The sequence below is a fragment of the Penicillium waksmanii genome (genome assembly GCF_028829765.1).
Source record: "Penicillium waksmanii strain IBT 27052 chromosome Unknown utg000009l:1.0-4314994.0:1.0-4318279.0, whole genome shotgun sequence".
NCBI lineage: Eukaryota > Fungi > Ascomycota > Eurotiomycetes > Eurotiales > Aspergillaceae > Penicillium > Penicillium waksmanii.
The window spans coordinates 3,828,852-3,842,969 of NW_026643255.1; the positions used below are offsets into that span (position 1 = coordinate 3,828,852).

Consider the following 14,118-nt stretch of genomic DNA (forward strand, 5'->3'; position numbering starts at 1 on the left):
ATAAACCTATTTCCGACGGTCGTGAAGCTCTGCGATCCAAAGTGGCAACGGGTCATGTGATCGGCTTGACTTTAACCGGCGATGAGCGGCTTTCGACTTCAACGGCAAAGCGATGGCAAGTACGTTCAAAGGTCATCTCGATTCGCCCTGCTTAGCTACAGAACGCATTTAGAAGACACTTCCATCGAAATGAGCACCGTCGCTGGCTCGACAACTCATGGGAAGCCCGGCAACCCTCATCTAGGGCTTGCGGATGAGGCTCTGAGATTTCGCCGGCACTATGATCCACATTCTACACTGCTACTAGTGGGCTTTTTCGGGGCTGGCAAAAGAACATTGGGAATCATAGCATCGGTTGCGCTGCGGCGTCGATTCATCGATTTTGATTCATATTTTCAACAACAAGTTCAGTCTTCGCCACAAGAATTCATAGCACGTCACGGACTCGCGCAATATCGCGATATCGAACTCAAGATCTCGAGGGAACTACTCTCCAACAATGAGAAGAATTGTGTTATTGTTGGCCTTGGAGCATTTGCAAGTCGTCCTCAGCTAACGCTGCTGGCGGAGTTTGCCCAACAACACCCTGTTGTCTATGTGAGACGAGATGAGCAAGACTTGCGACAATTCGTCACGACAAGTCAACAGAAATTCGACCGAATATTCGAGCTAGGGAATGACTTCTTCGAGTCGTGCTCCAACTTTGACTTTTTTAACCTCACTCAAGGTCTACCTCAGCATAAGTCAGTTCCTGCCTACCTTAAGCTCAAGGAAACGGAGCGCTTATTTGTGACGTTTCTACGTCGCATCTTTGGATCATATATTCCGCAAACCTTCTCATCAGAGCCCTTCTCTGCATCGCACACATTTTCCCTGGAAGTACTTTCATCTTGGCTTGAAGACAATTCTCCAGAATTGGAACTCCTGGAAAGTGGCGCTGATGCCATCACCCTGGTGGTGACACCTCACGAAATACATCCTGCTAGGCTTGCAGCTAGACTGTCACGACATATTGCAACCCTTCGGAAGCACTCACGTGTTGCAATTATCATCGATGCAGAGGGACTTTCTGCGAGTCCGCAGGACCCTAGAAACTACAACCAAGTCCTTGGAATGCTTCTTCGCCTTGCCCCAGAGGCACTTATAATATCACTCGAATGCGATAAAAAGGTTGTACAAAAATTGAATGCTTCCAAGGGATATACAAAAATTATCGGTGGTCTTCACGATAAGCTCCCTGTCGGCTCACGCCACGCATCAATTACCCCCGCTGCCCTTCATGAAAAGACACGACAATTTGAACTGGATGCGATCCGCCTCACTGGTGAATCTCAGTTTCCTGATGGCAATCTACAGTGTGTTTCATTTATTCAAGAGGCTACAGATTTGATCAATTTACCTGTTATCGCATACAATAGCGGATCGCTCGGTCGAGCCTCAATATGTCTAAATCCTACTCTCTCACCTGTGATGCTACCATCTACGAAACACGACGGAGTAACTCTCCAGAAAGCACAGCTTGCAATGGCAGGACTCTTTCTACTACCTAGGAAGAAGTTCACGATCTTTGGTCAGAGCGTCAAGTACAGTCTCTCACCAGAAATGCATCATGCAGCGTATGAGTACAGCGGGCTTCCGCATACATATGACACTACGCAAGCTGACGACATATCTGCTGTTAATCAACTTCTAAGTGATAAGGATCGTGGTGGTATCACCATTTCTCTTCCATTCAAATCTGCTGTTCTGCCATTCATCGATGAGATCACGCCAGACGCTAAGGACATGCAAGCAGTCAATACTGTTGTCCTTGAGCAAATTTATCAACCTGATGGTTCACGAGTCACTATTCGAAGAGGGTACAACACAGATCATATTGGAATAAGAGACTGTATCGACAAACACCTCTCTCCCGCGAATGCTGTTCGAGACGGGACCACAGCTTTGATCGTCGGTGCAGGAGGAATGGCCCGCGCAGCGATATATGCTTGCTACGAACTCGGCGTTCGACGAATCTGCATCTATAACCGCACCCACGAAAATGCGCAAAAGCTTGCTGATTATTGGAACGAATGGGCACAATCTAAGGCTGGGGTCAACCTGCTGGTTGATGTTCTCCGCTCAACGGATCCCTGGCCATCTGATATTCGCTTGCCAACCATCGTCGTTCCCTGCATCCCTCCCTTCCAAATCGGCAGTGAACAGCACCCTGTCGTTTTCCAAATCCCGGATGAATGGCTGGAGAGCCGAACAGGTGGCGTTTTTGTTGAGGTATGTTTTTCCGTTGTGATGAGTTGGGTCGGATACTGACTAGTACAGGTTGCATATGGTCCTTTCAAGACACAACTCATGGAGCAAATGCTGCCACGTGCATCTAAGGGATGGGTTGTTGTGAGCGGCCTGTTGGTTTTGATCGAGCAGGGTATTGCTCAATATGAATTATTCACGAAGAGGCCTGCGCCTGTTCATGTAATGCGGCGGGTTATTCAGGAGCAGTCCCTCAAATATGGATTCGTCCATCAATAATATTTTTATCGATGCAGTTGTGCGAATATCACTGTTTATATATAGCAGAGTAATAATGTTTTCAATTTTAATGGCACTACCCATGAAAGCAGAAAAAGAATCAAACTATCAAGTTCCGACATCAGGTGCTTCGTAGAACGGAAGATTGATTGTCGAATCTAGGTCACTACAAGACAAATACACAATTTTAACGGTTCTCGGGTATCCGAGACTAACAGTAGTATTTTGAACCTAATAGACCTGAGAATACGGATGAGATCTTGACGGGAGGATGAATAGGCTAAGAATTTAGCCTTTACAGAACATGACGTTAAGTACGATCTTGGTGTTATGTACGATCTTGGTGGCAATCCATCACTTGATTGCCATCCAACATTTCTCTATAACGATAATACTTACTATACAATATGGAATACAAGCCAGCCATCATGAGTGCGTCCCTCGGACGTGCTTGGCTGCACGACCTCGATTACAAAATCGAGCAAGCCGGGAAAGCGGGGTTCAAAGCCATTGAAGTCTTTTACGAAGATCTGGATTATGCTGCTCGCAAGCTCTCAGGAAACGACTATCCAACATCCGAGCATATTCTACAAGCATCAGAAAATGTACATTCGAGTTGTCAAGCCCAAGGTCTTGAGATCATCGGCCTCCAGCCGTTCCTATTCTACGAAGGTCTCAAGGACAGAGACCAACATGCACGTTTGATCGAGAAACTGAAGCTCTGGTTCAAAATCGCAAAAGCTCTTGGAACCAATACCATCCAGATCCCGGCAAATTTCCTACCGGCGGAGCAATTGACGGGCGACCGAGAGGTGATTACCGCTGACCTGCGCCAAGTCGCGGACATGGGTGCGGCTGAAAACCCCCCAGTTCGATTTGCCTATGAAAATCTCTGCTGGAGCACCCATATCGATACCTGGGAGAAAACATGGGATATTGTCAAACGCGTCGACCGGCCCAACTTCGGCATGTGTCTAGATACTTTCAATATTGCTGGCCGTGAATGGGCCGATCCTGCTTCACCGACAGGCAAAACGCCAAATGCGGACGAGAATTTTAAACTTTCATTGGAGAAACTCGTGAAAGAGGTCGACGTTTCGAAAGTCTTCTATATCCAAGTAGTCGACGCCGAGCGCATGGAATCACCCCTGGTATCTGGTCATCCGTTCCACGTTGATGGTCAACCAGCTCGAATGAGCTGGTCGCGGAACGCCAGAACTTTCATGTATGAAGAGGAAAGAGGTGCTTACTTGCCTGCGGAGGATGTGGCTAAGGCGATTATATCGGGTCTTGGGTATAGCGGTTACGTGTCTATGGAATTGTTTTCGAGAACCATGGCGGAGGAAGGGAAACAGGTACCGGATCAACACGCAGCGAGGGGTATCCTGTCCTGGGAGAAGTTCCAAGAGAGACTGAACTTGAACTAGAGATATGATCAACTAGGAATCCTATCAAATGGTATGTGTACCAAAGGCAAGTACCGTTGTTATTAATGAATTTATCCCTCAAGCTAAATCTATACATCAATGCTTTTTCCATCCAGCCAGTCCTTAGATAGTCTGTACAAAAGATCATGCTTCTCCCCGCACACAGTTCCAACATGTCGCCTATGTCCGGGCATATTCTTCAGCACAGTAACACCCATGGTGAGCTCCTGACAATACGCTAGACACTTGTATCCCTCGGGATAAGAGTTGAGCTTTTCCTCGTGTATTCTGGGAATCTTGTTCGGGTTCACTGGCAGAAGCTTATCCTTCTCATACCAATGTCGAACAAACTGAGCACCCCAGCGCCCATCAACCTTTTCAAAGAAAAAGCAGAACCGACAATCAGCTTCGGCGTCGACCTCGCAGCCGTCGATGGTGAATCGCTGGGTGATGGTCGCCTTCATTTTGGTCACTGCACGAGTTCCATCGGGTGTGATATCTGTTGTCACTCCATGGCAGCGGTGCATAATGAAAGCACCTTTGTCCATACCCGCTTTGGAGGCGGCCATGAAATCCTTGTAGTGAACGCGGCCGGACCAGGTAGTATACACATGGGCATCCTTGTGAAAGATCGATTCGAAATTCTCCCATTCACATGAATCACTAATAAAATTAGCCAAAGAGCTCAAATCAGATAGAAAAAGCTGAATACATACCGGTAGCAAGGCCATCCCTCTGCAAGTTCACGCAGCTTGGCTCGCTCGAGTACTAGGCTGTCCGGGCCGTTGTTGCGGATAGCGTTTTCGGGCCAAGTGCCCTCGGGCAAAGAGTGTAAATCAACCATTTTGTTTGACGAAAAATTCAGTCTATAGTCTTACCCCTAATCGTGTGCATCTCATGGTTCCTAAATATGATATTAAGGGCGGGTAATCCGGTCGGATCATCCGGTGTCGGCAAAGGTCATTACCGACGCCACCCCCGCATCCGAGGGATGTTGATCGATGAAACTGGGCATTGAAAATTAGATTGTGTAAAATTGCCGTTCACCTGCAATGTTTATCAATAAAATGTCAAATACATTCAAGACGACGGCTAGTGGACTGCCTAGTGTTTTCTCAAAATGAAAAAATTCACTCTATGATTGCCAAAAGAATAGTGGGTTATCTCCTAAGGATAGATGGTAGTACATTAAAAATTGATCCCCTTGCTTTCTTCCGCAGCCTTCAGTAGGACCTCCCAGGCACCCTCTCTGTCCAACTTCTGACAAGCCTCCTCTCCGGCCCACAAGCGCCATTGCTCCTCGATCTGATATCCAATGACATGTGTACCCTCAACACTAGGGTATTCAAGTTGTTCTGCCAACTTAATCATCCGGGTTCTTCTCGGTTTGAAGCACATGTCTAACAAGACTCCTTTCTTCGGCCGGGAGAGGAAATGCTTCATAATGGAAGCGACTTCGATTTCGGTTTCTGTCTTAGGCTCAAGATCAGGAACCGTGCCAACAATGTAGTAAGGGCTTGGTAGCTTCTCGGCCTGTGCGATCGTTTTGACATGAACGATGCTGGGAGGATTGGGGAGTTTCTTTGAATCACGAATGAGGTTCACCACCTCTTCATTGTCGCGATTCAAGACATAGATCGTTGGGCAATAGAGATGCTCGCTGAGAGCGTAGACAGCCGCACGACTTGCTCCACCAGCACCGATGATCAAAGCCGATGCTGGAGATGTTGGAGAAGGTCTGGTCTTCTCTTCGCCTTTCTCTAGCAGACAGCCCTTGATTCCCCTCCAGTCTGTGTTGGTACCATAGATTTGCCTAGAGCCATCGGTCTTGTAGTACACATTATTGCATGCCCCAATTATGGACGCGAGTTCGTCACGCTCATCGAGGTGCTCCATGATCGAGCCCTTGTAGGGCATTGTAACAACGAGACCAGTGGTTTTAGGGTTTCGGGCCAGATTGAGCAATTCTTCTGTGGTCGCGCATTCGGTCGCATAGAATGTCCAAGGCAGACCGAGAGATTTGGCGATATAGTTGTGCATATTTGGTGCAATAGAATGCGTAACACCAATCCCAACAAGATGGAGGGTCATTTCTTGTTGTGCCATTTTTGATGTGGACTAGGCTCGACTTGAGAAACTCTTGAAGATATCCTTTGTTTAAATTCGGAATTATATCTGAAGGCAATGCCCCTCACTCACCTAAAATGTCATATTTTGAGACGGATTAAATCATATCCTGTGAGTCTTATCTGGTTCGGACCGGTGTGCCGTTGCGCACACCATCGAAGGAAGGCTAAATCCATAACCGAAGCTGTAACCAATTACTTAGATCACGATTATGTTGAGAAGAAATAAAAAAAGATATCGAAAACTCAAGTGAGAGTATACCATCCATTCACAAAATCCCAAATCTACTCCCAGCATTGCGAACCAACCACCTCTTCAATGGCCTCGACGAACAAGCACTCCCCCAAATCCTTCCACATATTTGGCAGTGGCATTTCATTCAGCATTTCACCTACCATTCACAACTCTGGTTTCCAACATTATGGCCTACCCTTCACATACGATATCCGCGAATCACCTAGCATCGAGGACGTGGCAGACTTGATTTCCGATGAGAAACTAGGCGGTGCAAGTGTGACCATGCCACACAAATTACACGTCCACAAATACTGTACCGATCAGACGGACATTGCCAAATTGATCGGAGCAATCAACACACTGGTTATCAAAAACACTAGCGATGGTCGCAAGGTAATTGGTGATAATACCGACTGGTCGGGACTACACACCATCATCACGGATTATTCTAAGGTGGCAACCCAGAGATCGACTGTCGGACTGGTTATCGGTGCCGGAGGTGCTTCCAGAGCTGCTTTATATGCATTGCATCGAGCAGGTATTCAGCACATCTACCTAGTCAATCGCACACAGTCCGTGGCTGAAAAGGTTAAGGAGGATTTCAAGCCTGCCTTTGAAATTACTATACTCCCGAATCTACAAGAGTTGCCTCGCATGCCGCATGTAATTATCGGGACTGTGCCTGCAACTGCTACGACTGAGGATCAATTCTCTGGGATATTTGGCTCTTCAGGCCTTTGTATCGAGATGGCGTACAAGCCTAGGCAGACGCCGCTCCTAACAGTTGCCCAGAGACACACAGGGTGGCAAACTGTTACAGGATTAGAGGTTCTGCTCGCGCAAGGATATGATCAGTTTGGTCTCTGGACTGGTCTTGAGCCACCCAGGGAGAAAATGGTTGAAGCTGTTGCTGAGCACGAGCGAGAGAAAGCGAGAAAAGAGATGGCTGGATTGTTGTAAATAGCTAAGGGGTTTTCAGCTTTGGATGAAGTATACCAATAGACATACTGTGAAATTTTATTGGTTCTCTTGAGTGTATAGTGAGTAGATAAACTCTCGCTCGACGTGTTCGTATACCTTTTCATCGAACTTGGGCCGTCGGAATTAATGGCTGGCGGCATCAGTCTTTTTCGTGGCCGAAACCCACTGCATGGTAGCAAGGAGCTAACAGGCGATCGTCGTTCAGTTGAGTGATTAAATACGCCTTCGACCTGTTCAAACTCGTCGATCTGCACTAACTATCCATCGAGCATACACCCACATATTATGCAAATATTCTTCAATCCTCTTCTCGAAACATGGTCTCCGTATCAAGCTCAGCCGATATCCTGGCAGCATCATACAAATATGGATCTCCCTTCAAGACACAACGCCCAGATGAAGGCCTTTCTCTTCGGCCACCAATCAGCCACTTTCTGGCACCCCTACTCCATGGGCATCTTTTTCGGGGAGTGGACGTATCGTGGACATTTTCCTTGCTAGAGACAAAGGACACCACAAAGTTCTTCCTGCGCTGAAACAATCAGGCGTCATTGGCTGCGCCGTCATCATGCCTTATAAAGTCACCATGCTGTCCGCCGTAGATGAGCTGACCGAAGAAGCGCGCATGGTTGGGGCTATCAATAACATTTTCCTTCGCAGGGCTGAAGATGGAAAGACCAGATATATTGGTACGAACACAGACACCAGTGGGATCCGGGAAGCTTTTCTTCGGAATTATTCTCAGCTTCTTGCGCAGTCATCCGAAAGACCGGCTCTGGTGATTGGTGGTGGGGGAGCTTGTAGGGCGGCCGTTTATGCCCTTTCAAAATGGATGGGCGTCAGCAAAATCTACATGGTGAACCGTGTTGAGATGAGGTTCGGGATATTATAATCTCCTTTGAAAGTACTGGATTGAATGCTAAATTGATGTTTGTTTCGACCATCGCCGAGGCAGCTGTGTTGGAAGCACCGGCTCTCATTGTTGGGACGGTGCCGGATATTACCCCGAAAGAAAAGGGCGAGGTTCTCGCGAGTGATATTGTGGATGTCTTCTTGGCGAAGGAAGAAAAAGGATTTGTTCTGGAGATGTGCTATCATCCTAATCCTCGGGCCTACTTCTTCAATCGCTGCGAAAAGATGGGGTGGAATGTGCTATTTGGCACAGAATCTATGATCTGGTAAGGCGTTGCTCAAGAGAGCCTCTGGACAGAGCTGCCGATGCACCAATTCAACCTCGATGAAGCGAAGCAAGCTCTTACTAATGCGATTGAGATGCATGTGGTGCATTGAGACTAAGAAATATGTGATGTAGATTCTATTTTGTTTATTTCCAATTGGCCAGACCTGCTGGGCTCTATCCCGGGGTATATACTTTTTGATATTCTTTAAAATGCATCCAACGCTGAACTCATGAACCGCTTAAGCGGCACTGCAAGCGGGCTGCTCCGGCTTCGTCCGACCGAGACCTTCCTTGGCATAGAAGTCCATCGGGTAGACACCCTTGTTCGCCTTGTCCCAGTTCTCACGAACACCCAATGCAATCAGTGCTTCGTAGGGTGTCAGCAACGGGCGCGCAAAGGCATATCCCCAGTCGATACTCAAACGCGGGCAAGCGATTTGAACCCAACATTCGACATCAGCCATTGACGCAAGCTTGCCGGGGAAGATCTCGCTCAGCAGCAGGTTCACCACTGGGATGCCCCGCTCCGCAAGATGACGTTCAATCATCGCCATTGTATTGGGGTTTCCTTGACGACCCAGTGATCCCAGAATAATCCCCCACTTCTTGGCAGATTTGGCAGTGTTGATGGCATCGCGTCGGATGGTGTGCATCTCTTGGTGATCGTAGCTCTCACGGGTCAAGGTGCGGGAGTAAGGATCGTAGCGGTATGCAGGGATGGTGGGGTTGTGGATCATGGCGGATTCAAGATGGAAGCGACCATCGCCGAGATAGAGAATAACATCGATATCGGTGTCGGAAAGCTGAGGCGATGTGCAGCCTAGAATTTCGCCCTTAGAGAGTGGCATGATCTGCGGGACCACAACCTTGAAGCCGGCACGCTCTAGAACTGGTTTGAGGCCGTGGAGAGTTGCGTTGAATTGAATGGTGCCCACTGTAGCGATAGTTTGGCCGGGCCGGAAGTTTCGCTCAAGAGTTGCGATCAGGTGGGCAGTATCGATACTGATATCGACGAAGATATAGAGGGTCTTGATCTTGGTGACATCAACGGGAATCAAGCAACTATGCGCGTAGTGGACTAGCAGATCACAGCCAAGCGCTCGCGCGGTGTAATCGTCAATGCAGCAAGCACCGTAGGTGACATCGCCCATGATCAAAGTCTCGATTCCGGGACAAAATTGCGTCAAGATATCGGAGATGGTGGTAGCGAAGATCAAAAGACCTTCAGGAAATTGTAGAGCCACCCGTTTCGCTCCGGATGTGCGCACACGATGAATGGTCTTGGGGATTTCGAAGGAGTAGTTCTTGGGAAGTAATTCGATGGCTGCTTGGATTTCCGGGTCGTTCAGGATCTCAGGCGGAACTTGGTTCAGGGTTCGAGGGGTACGTCGTGGAGCGGCTAAAGGCAATCCGATGTTAGTAAGAGTGAATCACAGGTCAGGGTATATAGTCCCGACAGATCCTTCATACCTCGCTGGACAGATGTAGACTCTACATCCTGCTGGGAACCGGAGCCTCCATCCTTCTGAGCCTGAGCATCTGCTGTGCGTCGACCAACAAAACGCTTTTTTGGCTGTCGCAAAGGACTTGTCTGGGTTGTAGGATCCTCCATGATCGAATCAATGTCAATGCCAATGACAATGTGAATATTGATATTGGAGGTGGGATGATCGCAAAGGAACCCCGCGGCTTTCATTTTTTGCGGTGGGGCTGATAACGCTAGTCCAAGAAAGGGAAGGCGCTCTCCAACAGATGCGGAGGTGATGCCACCCACTCTTCTTCGACTTCTGACCTACTTACTCCTACTTACTCTCTACTCCCACTCTACTGCTGGTTTCCTTCTCTACTCCCTGGCTATAATAGGCATACCTGACCTTCCACAATGGCATCTCGTTCCCGTTTACGTCTGCTGTCCACCTTCCGGGTACCTCTATCTACTCGTCGCTTTGCGACCGAGTCGCGGTTAGCCTCGGACCATGTTCGCATCGTCGAGGTTGGCCCTCGTGATGGTCTACAGAATGAAAAAAAGGCTATTCCAAAGGAAACAAAACTGGAATTGATCGAGAAATTGGCCAAGACAGGTGTCACTACCATCGAGGCAGGCTCATTTGTCCCCGCCAAATGGGTACCACAGGTATATATAGCTCTCGGCGCATCTCGGTCATATGAGGGGATGGGCTTCAACTTGAGTTGACTGATCTGATCTGTATGGGAATCATAGATGGCAAGCACGGCTGAAATCTGCGAGCATCTTCTCACATCTCCGCCTTCATCTCATAATACAACAATCGCATACAACTACCTTGTCCCCAACATTAAGGGACTGGAAAGCTTGGTGAAGATCATGGACTCCACTGGCGTTCCTGCCGATGCACCGGGCTCGGCAACCAAAGCCGCTACCACCACCGAAATTTCCCTTTTTGCAGCCGCCACAGAAGCTTTCTCTAAAGCTAATACTAATTGTACAATTGCTGAGTCCCTGGAGCGGATCAAGCCAATCGTCGCATTAGCCAAGACAAAAGATATCCGAGTTCGCGGCTATGTATCAGTTGCTCTCGGATGCCCCTACGAAGGCCCCGAGGTGAGCCCAACCAAGGTGGCAGATATCACGGCAACCCTCCTGGAGATGGGCGCCGATGAGGTTTCGGTGGCCGATACCACCGGCATGGGAACGGCACCCCGAACCGTAGAGCTTCTGAAAGCTCTCAAGGCTGCGGGGATTGCCAACACTGACCTGGCGTTGCACTTCCACGACACTTACGGACAAGCCTTGGTGAATACGATTGTCGCACTGGAGCATGGTGTCCGCATTTTCGATAGCAGTGTTGGAGGTCTGGGAGGATGCCCGTACTCCAAGGGTGCCACTGGCAATGTCTCCACGGAGGATCTTATCCATACCATCCACAGCCTGGGAATGCATACGGGTATCAGTCTGGAGGAAATGTCGCAGATCGGGTCATGGATCAGTGGTGAGCTGGGCCGCATCAATGATAGTCGCGCGGGCAAGGCAACCTTGGGTCGGCTGTCAAAAATTTGAAGAGCAGGCGTTCTGTCACTACCATAATTTGTAGCCATTTCAAGTTCCCGCGCGATTTCATCCCGGCAAATATTTCACCCTTCGTCTCAGAATACAACCACCACATGCAACAATCTCGCGAGAAACAAGCCGTGTTTGTGACATGGACAGGACAATTCGGATTCCAGTTGAGTCCATTATATGTAAATCAATTGATCAAACCATTTACAATATGCAGTCAAATATGATCAGCGAGAGTGGGGAAAGAAGTAACCAACGCCAGCTGTATGCAAGTCGACACCATGTAACATCCGACTAGAAGTCAGTCACACGTCCACCATAGCTCCAATCTCCCCCAGATCCCCACCGCAGTGGCTCATTCTTGGGTCCACCAACTTCTCCCGTCTTGGGGTTCTTCTCGCCCTCGAACTCAGGCTTGATACCCTTGACTGCATCCGGGTGCAGCTCCTCGCCATTGCTGTTGACTTTGGCCTCGGCTTGGGGAGATTGGTTGACCTGGGGCGTAGTGAAAGCACCTGTGGAACGGCGCTGAAGCTCTTCGAAGATCTCTTGTTCCTCCTTAGGCAGACGAGGAGGGGCCGGGCCACTCTTGAATCCGAAGGAAGGTCTGTCGTCCTGCGAATTGCGCAATGCGCGGGTAGTGGATAGAGGACGGATGGCGAGCCGGTTGGAGGCGGAGGGGAGGGTAAACGTGCGGCGCATGAAAGAGGCCATGGCGAATTAAATTATTGAGGGACTTTTTATGGAAATCGGTCGTATGGAATCGGACCAGAGGGACGAGGGAATAAGTGAAGAAGAGGGATTTGCTCTGCAAATGAGAAGAGGAAGAGGAAGAGTCGCGAGGGGCGCTTCGGGAGTGGCGCCGATCCGGCCTGACTAAAGCCGATCGTCGCCGACATCGCCTTTTTTTGTGAATGACTCGACTCGACTGGACTTGAACCTTCCCTCCCTTCTTCCTCTCCCTCTCGGACTTTCACGACCAATTCCGTTTATAACCACCGTGGTCATGTCTGCTCTCCGTGTGGCTGCGCGCCGTCTCCCTCGCGCCTCTAAGCTGGTCGCTTCGGTTGAGTCCCCGCTACAGCGCCGATTTGCAGCTACCAGCGCTGCTCAGGCTCAGACCAAGGTAGGCGCAATTGCTGCAATTCACCAACATATTGCGCTTGGGTCTTGCTCTCATGTTCAGATCTAACTAACAGTCAAGCAGAAGAATGGCTCCCTGCCAAACCCCGACCCTACCTCCGACTCGATCACAGTCAAGTTCGTCAATGAGCGGGCTCCGTTCATGGTGCCGACCTATGTTCGCCCAGCTCCCATGATGATGAAGGGACAGGGTTGCTACCTGTGGGATATGGAGAACCGTCGGTACCTTGACTTGACCGCTGGTATCGCTGTGAACTCTCTTGGTCACTGCGATCCTGAGATCGCCAAAATTGTCGCAGAGCAGGTGCGCATTCGAAAATGAGTCATGATTGTTTTGTATAGAGTCATTGCTGACCAGGAGCCATTGTTATAACCTAGGCCGAGACTCTCATCCATGCCTCTAACCTCTATCACAACCCGTGGACCGGCGCCCTCAGCCAACTGCTGATCAACCTTACCCGCGAGTCGGGTGCCATGCGCGATGCCTCCCAAGTCTTCATCTCCAACTCCGGTACCGAGGCCAACGAAGCTGCTATCAAGTTCGCCCGCAAGGTCGGCCGCACGCTGGATCCCTCCGGCGACAAACACGAGTTTGTCTCCTTCAACGGCTCTTTCCACGGCCGCACCATGGGCGCCCTCTCCGCCACCCCGAACCCCAAGTACCAGACTCCCTTTGCGCCAATGATCCCCGGTTTCAAGTACGGAGACTACAACGAGATCGAGCAGCTGCAGACACTCATCACCGATAAGACCTGCGGTGTGATCGTTGAGCCCATCCAGGGCGAGGGCGGTGTTAATGTCGCTACCCCCGAGTTCCTGGTTGCCCTGCGCAAGCGTTGCGACGAGACCGGCGCTGTCCTGATCTTCGACGAGATTCAGTGTGGTCTGGCTCGCACTGGTTCCCTCTGGGCCCACGGCCACCCTTCCCTGGCCCCGGCTTCCGGTGAAGCTGCTCACCCCGATATTCTGACCTCCGCCAAGGCCCTTGGTAACGGTATCCCTATCGGTGCTACTATTGTTTCTAGCAAGACGGTCGCCGACAACATCAAGGCTGGTGACCACGGAACTACTTTCGGTGGTAACCCTCTGGCCTGCCGTGTGGCCTACCACATTGTGGCTCGTCTCGCCGACCCTGAATTGCAAGCCGCTGTCAAGGAAAAGTCGGCCATCTTCCACGCTGGTTTCGATGCCCTGAAGAAGAAGTTCCCTGATGCGATCCAGGAGGTCCGCGGTCGTGGTCTCATCCTTGGTCTTCAGCTGACCCCCGCTGTCTCCCCTAAGGCTGCTGATATCATTACTGCTGCCCGCGAGCGCGGTATGCTGATTATCACTGCTGGTGATGGCTGCATTCGGTTCGTGCCTCCTCTGACCATCACCGAGGAGCAGATCAAGACGGGCCTCAACATTCTGGAGCAGGCTCTGGATTCCGTTGTGGCAAAGTCCTAGGTCTGCCTAGCGTA

The 14,118-nt window shown here is 49.8% G+C and overlaps 10 protein-coding genes across 10 annotated transcripts; 6 read left to right on the plus strand and 4 right to left on the minus strand.

Moving 5' to 3' along the window:
- Positions 1-189: 189 nt before the first annotated feature.
- N7481_011751 (putative pentafunctional AROM polypeptide) lies at positions 190-2,526 on the plus strand (the record flags this gene model as incomplete). Its single annotated transcript, XM_057270970.1, has 2 exons — positions 190-2,271; positions 2,320-2,526. 2 exons carry the CDS (start codon positions 190-192, stop codon positions 2,524-2,526), a joined length of 2,289 nt encoding a protein of 762 aa, XP_057118144.1.
- Positions 2,527-2,933: 407 nt separating this feature from the next.
- On the plus strand, positions 2,934-3,953 carry N7481_011752 (sugar phosphate isomerase/epimerase family protein; the record flags this gene model as incomplete). Its single annotated transcript, XM_057270971.1, has 1 exon — positions 2,934-3,953. The coding sequence occupies one exon, from the start codon at positions 2,934-2,936 to the stop codon at positions 3,951-3,953; it is 1,020 nt and encodes a 339-aa protein (XP_057118145.1).
- Positions 3,954-4,042: 89 nt separating this feature from the next.
- N7481_011753 (putative pathogenesis associated protein Pep2) lies at positions 4,043-4,797 on the minus strand (the record flags this gene model as incomplete). Its single annotated transcript, XM_057270972.1, has 2 exons — positions 4,043-4,616; positions 4,670-4,797. 2 exons carry the CDS (start codon positions 4,795-4,797, stop codon positions 4,043-4,045), a joined length of 702 nt encoding a protein of 233 aa, XP_057118146.1.
- A 344-nt stretch (positions 4,798-5,141) lies between these two features.
- On the minus strand, positions 5,142-6,059 carry N7481_011754 (shikimate dehydrogenase family protein; the record flags this gene model as incomplete). The annotated part of the gene is made up of 1 exon (XM_057270973.1): positions 5,142-6,059. The coding sequence occupies one exon, from the start codon at positions 6,057-6,059 to the stop codon at positions 5,142-5,144; it is 918 nt and encodes a 305-aa protein (XP_057118147.1).
- Positions 6,060-6,398: 339 nt separating this feature from the next.
- On the plus strand, positions 6,399-7,277 carry N7481_011755 (shikimate dehydrogenase family protein; the record flags this gene model as incomplete). Its single annotated transcript, XM_057270974.1, has 1 exon — positions 6,399-7,277. The coding sequence occupies one exon, from the start codon at positions 6,399-6,401 to the stop codon at positions 7,275-7,277; it is 879 nt and encodes a 292-aa protein (XP_057118148.1).
- A 589-nt stretch (positions 7,278-7,866) lies between these two features.
- On the plus strand, positions 7,867-8,588 carry N7481_011756 (NAD(P)-binding protein; the record flags this gene model as incomplete). The annotated part of the gene is made up of 3 exons (XM_057270975.1): positions 7,867-8,174; positions 8,204-8,476; positions 8,498-8,588. 3 exons carry the CDS (start codon positions 7,867-7,869, stop codon positions 8,586-8,588), a joined length of 672 nt encoding a protein of 223 aa, XP_057118149.1.
- Positions 8,589-8,717: 129 nt separating this feature from the next.
- Positions 8,718-10,174, minus strand: dph1 (2-(3-amino-3-carboxypropyl)histidine synthase; the record flags this gene model as incomplete). The annotated part of the gene is made up of 2 exons (XM_057270976.1): positions 8,718-9,877; positions 9,949-10,174. 2 exons carry the CDS (start codon positions 10,172-10,174, stop codon positions 8,718-8,720), a joined length of 1,386 nt encoding a protein of 461 aa, XP_057118150.1.
- Positions 10,175-10,360: 186 nt separating this feature from the next.
- N7481_011758 (hydroxymethylglutaryl-CoA lyase) lies at positions 10,361-11,515 on the plus strand (the record flags this gene model as incomplete). The annotated part of the gene is made up of 2 exons (XM_057270977.1): positions 10,361-10,612; positions 10,700-11,515. The coding sequence occupies 2 exons, from the start codon at positions 10,361-10,363 to the stop codon at positions 11,513-11,515; spliced, it is 1,068 nt and encodes a 355-aa protein (XP_057118151.1).
- A 294-nt stretch (positions 11,516-11,809) lies between these two features.
- N7481_011759 (succinate dehydrogenase assembly factor 4) lies at positions 11,810-12,229 on the minus strand (the record flags this gene model as incomplete). Its single annotated transcript, XM_057270978.1, has 1 exon — positions 11,810-12,229. The coding sequence occupies one exon, from the start codon at positions 12,227-12,229 to the stop codon at positions 11,810-11,812; it is 420 nt and encodes a 139-aa protein (XP_057118152.1).
- Positions 12,230-12,521: 292 nt separating this feature from the next.
- On the plus strand, positions 12,522-14,104 carry N7481_011760 (acetylornithine transaminase; the record flags this gene model as incomplete). Its single annotated transcript, XM_057270979.1, has 3 exons — positions 12,522-12,641; positions 12,723-12,962; positions 13,037-14,104. The coding sequence occupies 3 exons, from the start codon at positions 12,522-12,524 to the stop codon at positions 14,102-14,104; spliced, it is 1,428 nt and encodes a 475-aa protein (XP_057118153.1).
- Positions 14,105-14,118: the final 14 nt, after the last annotated feature.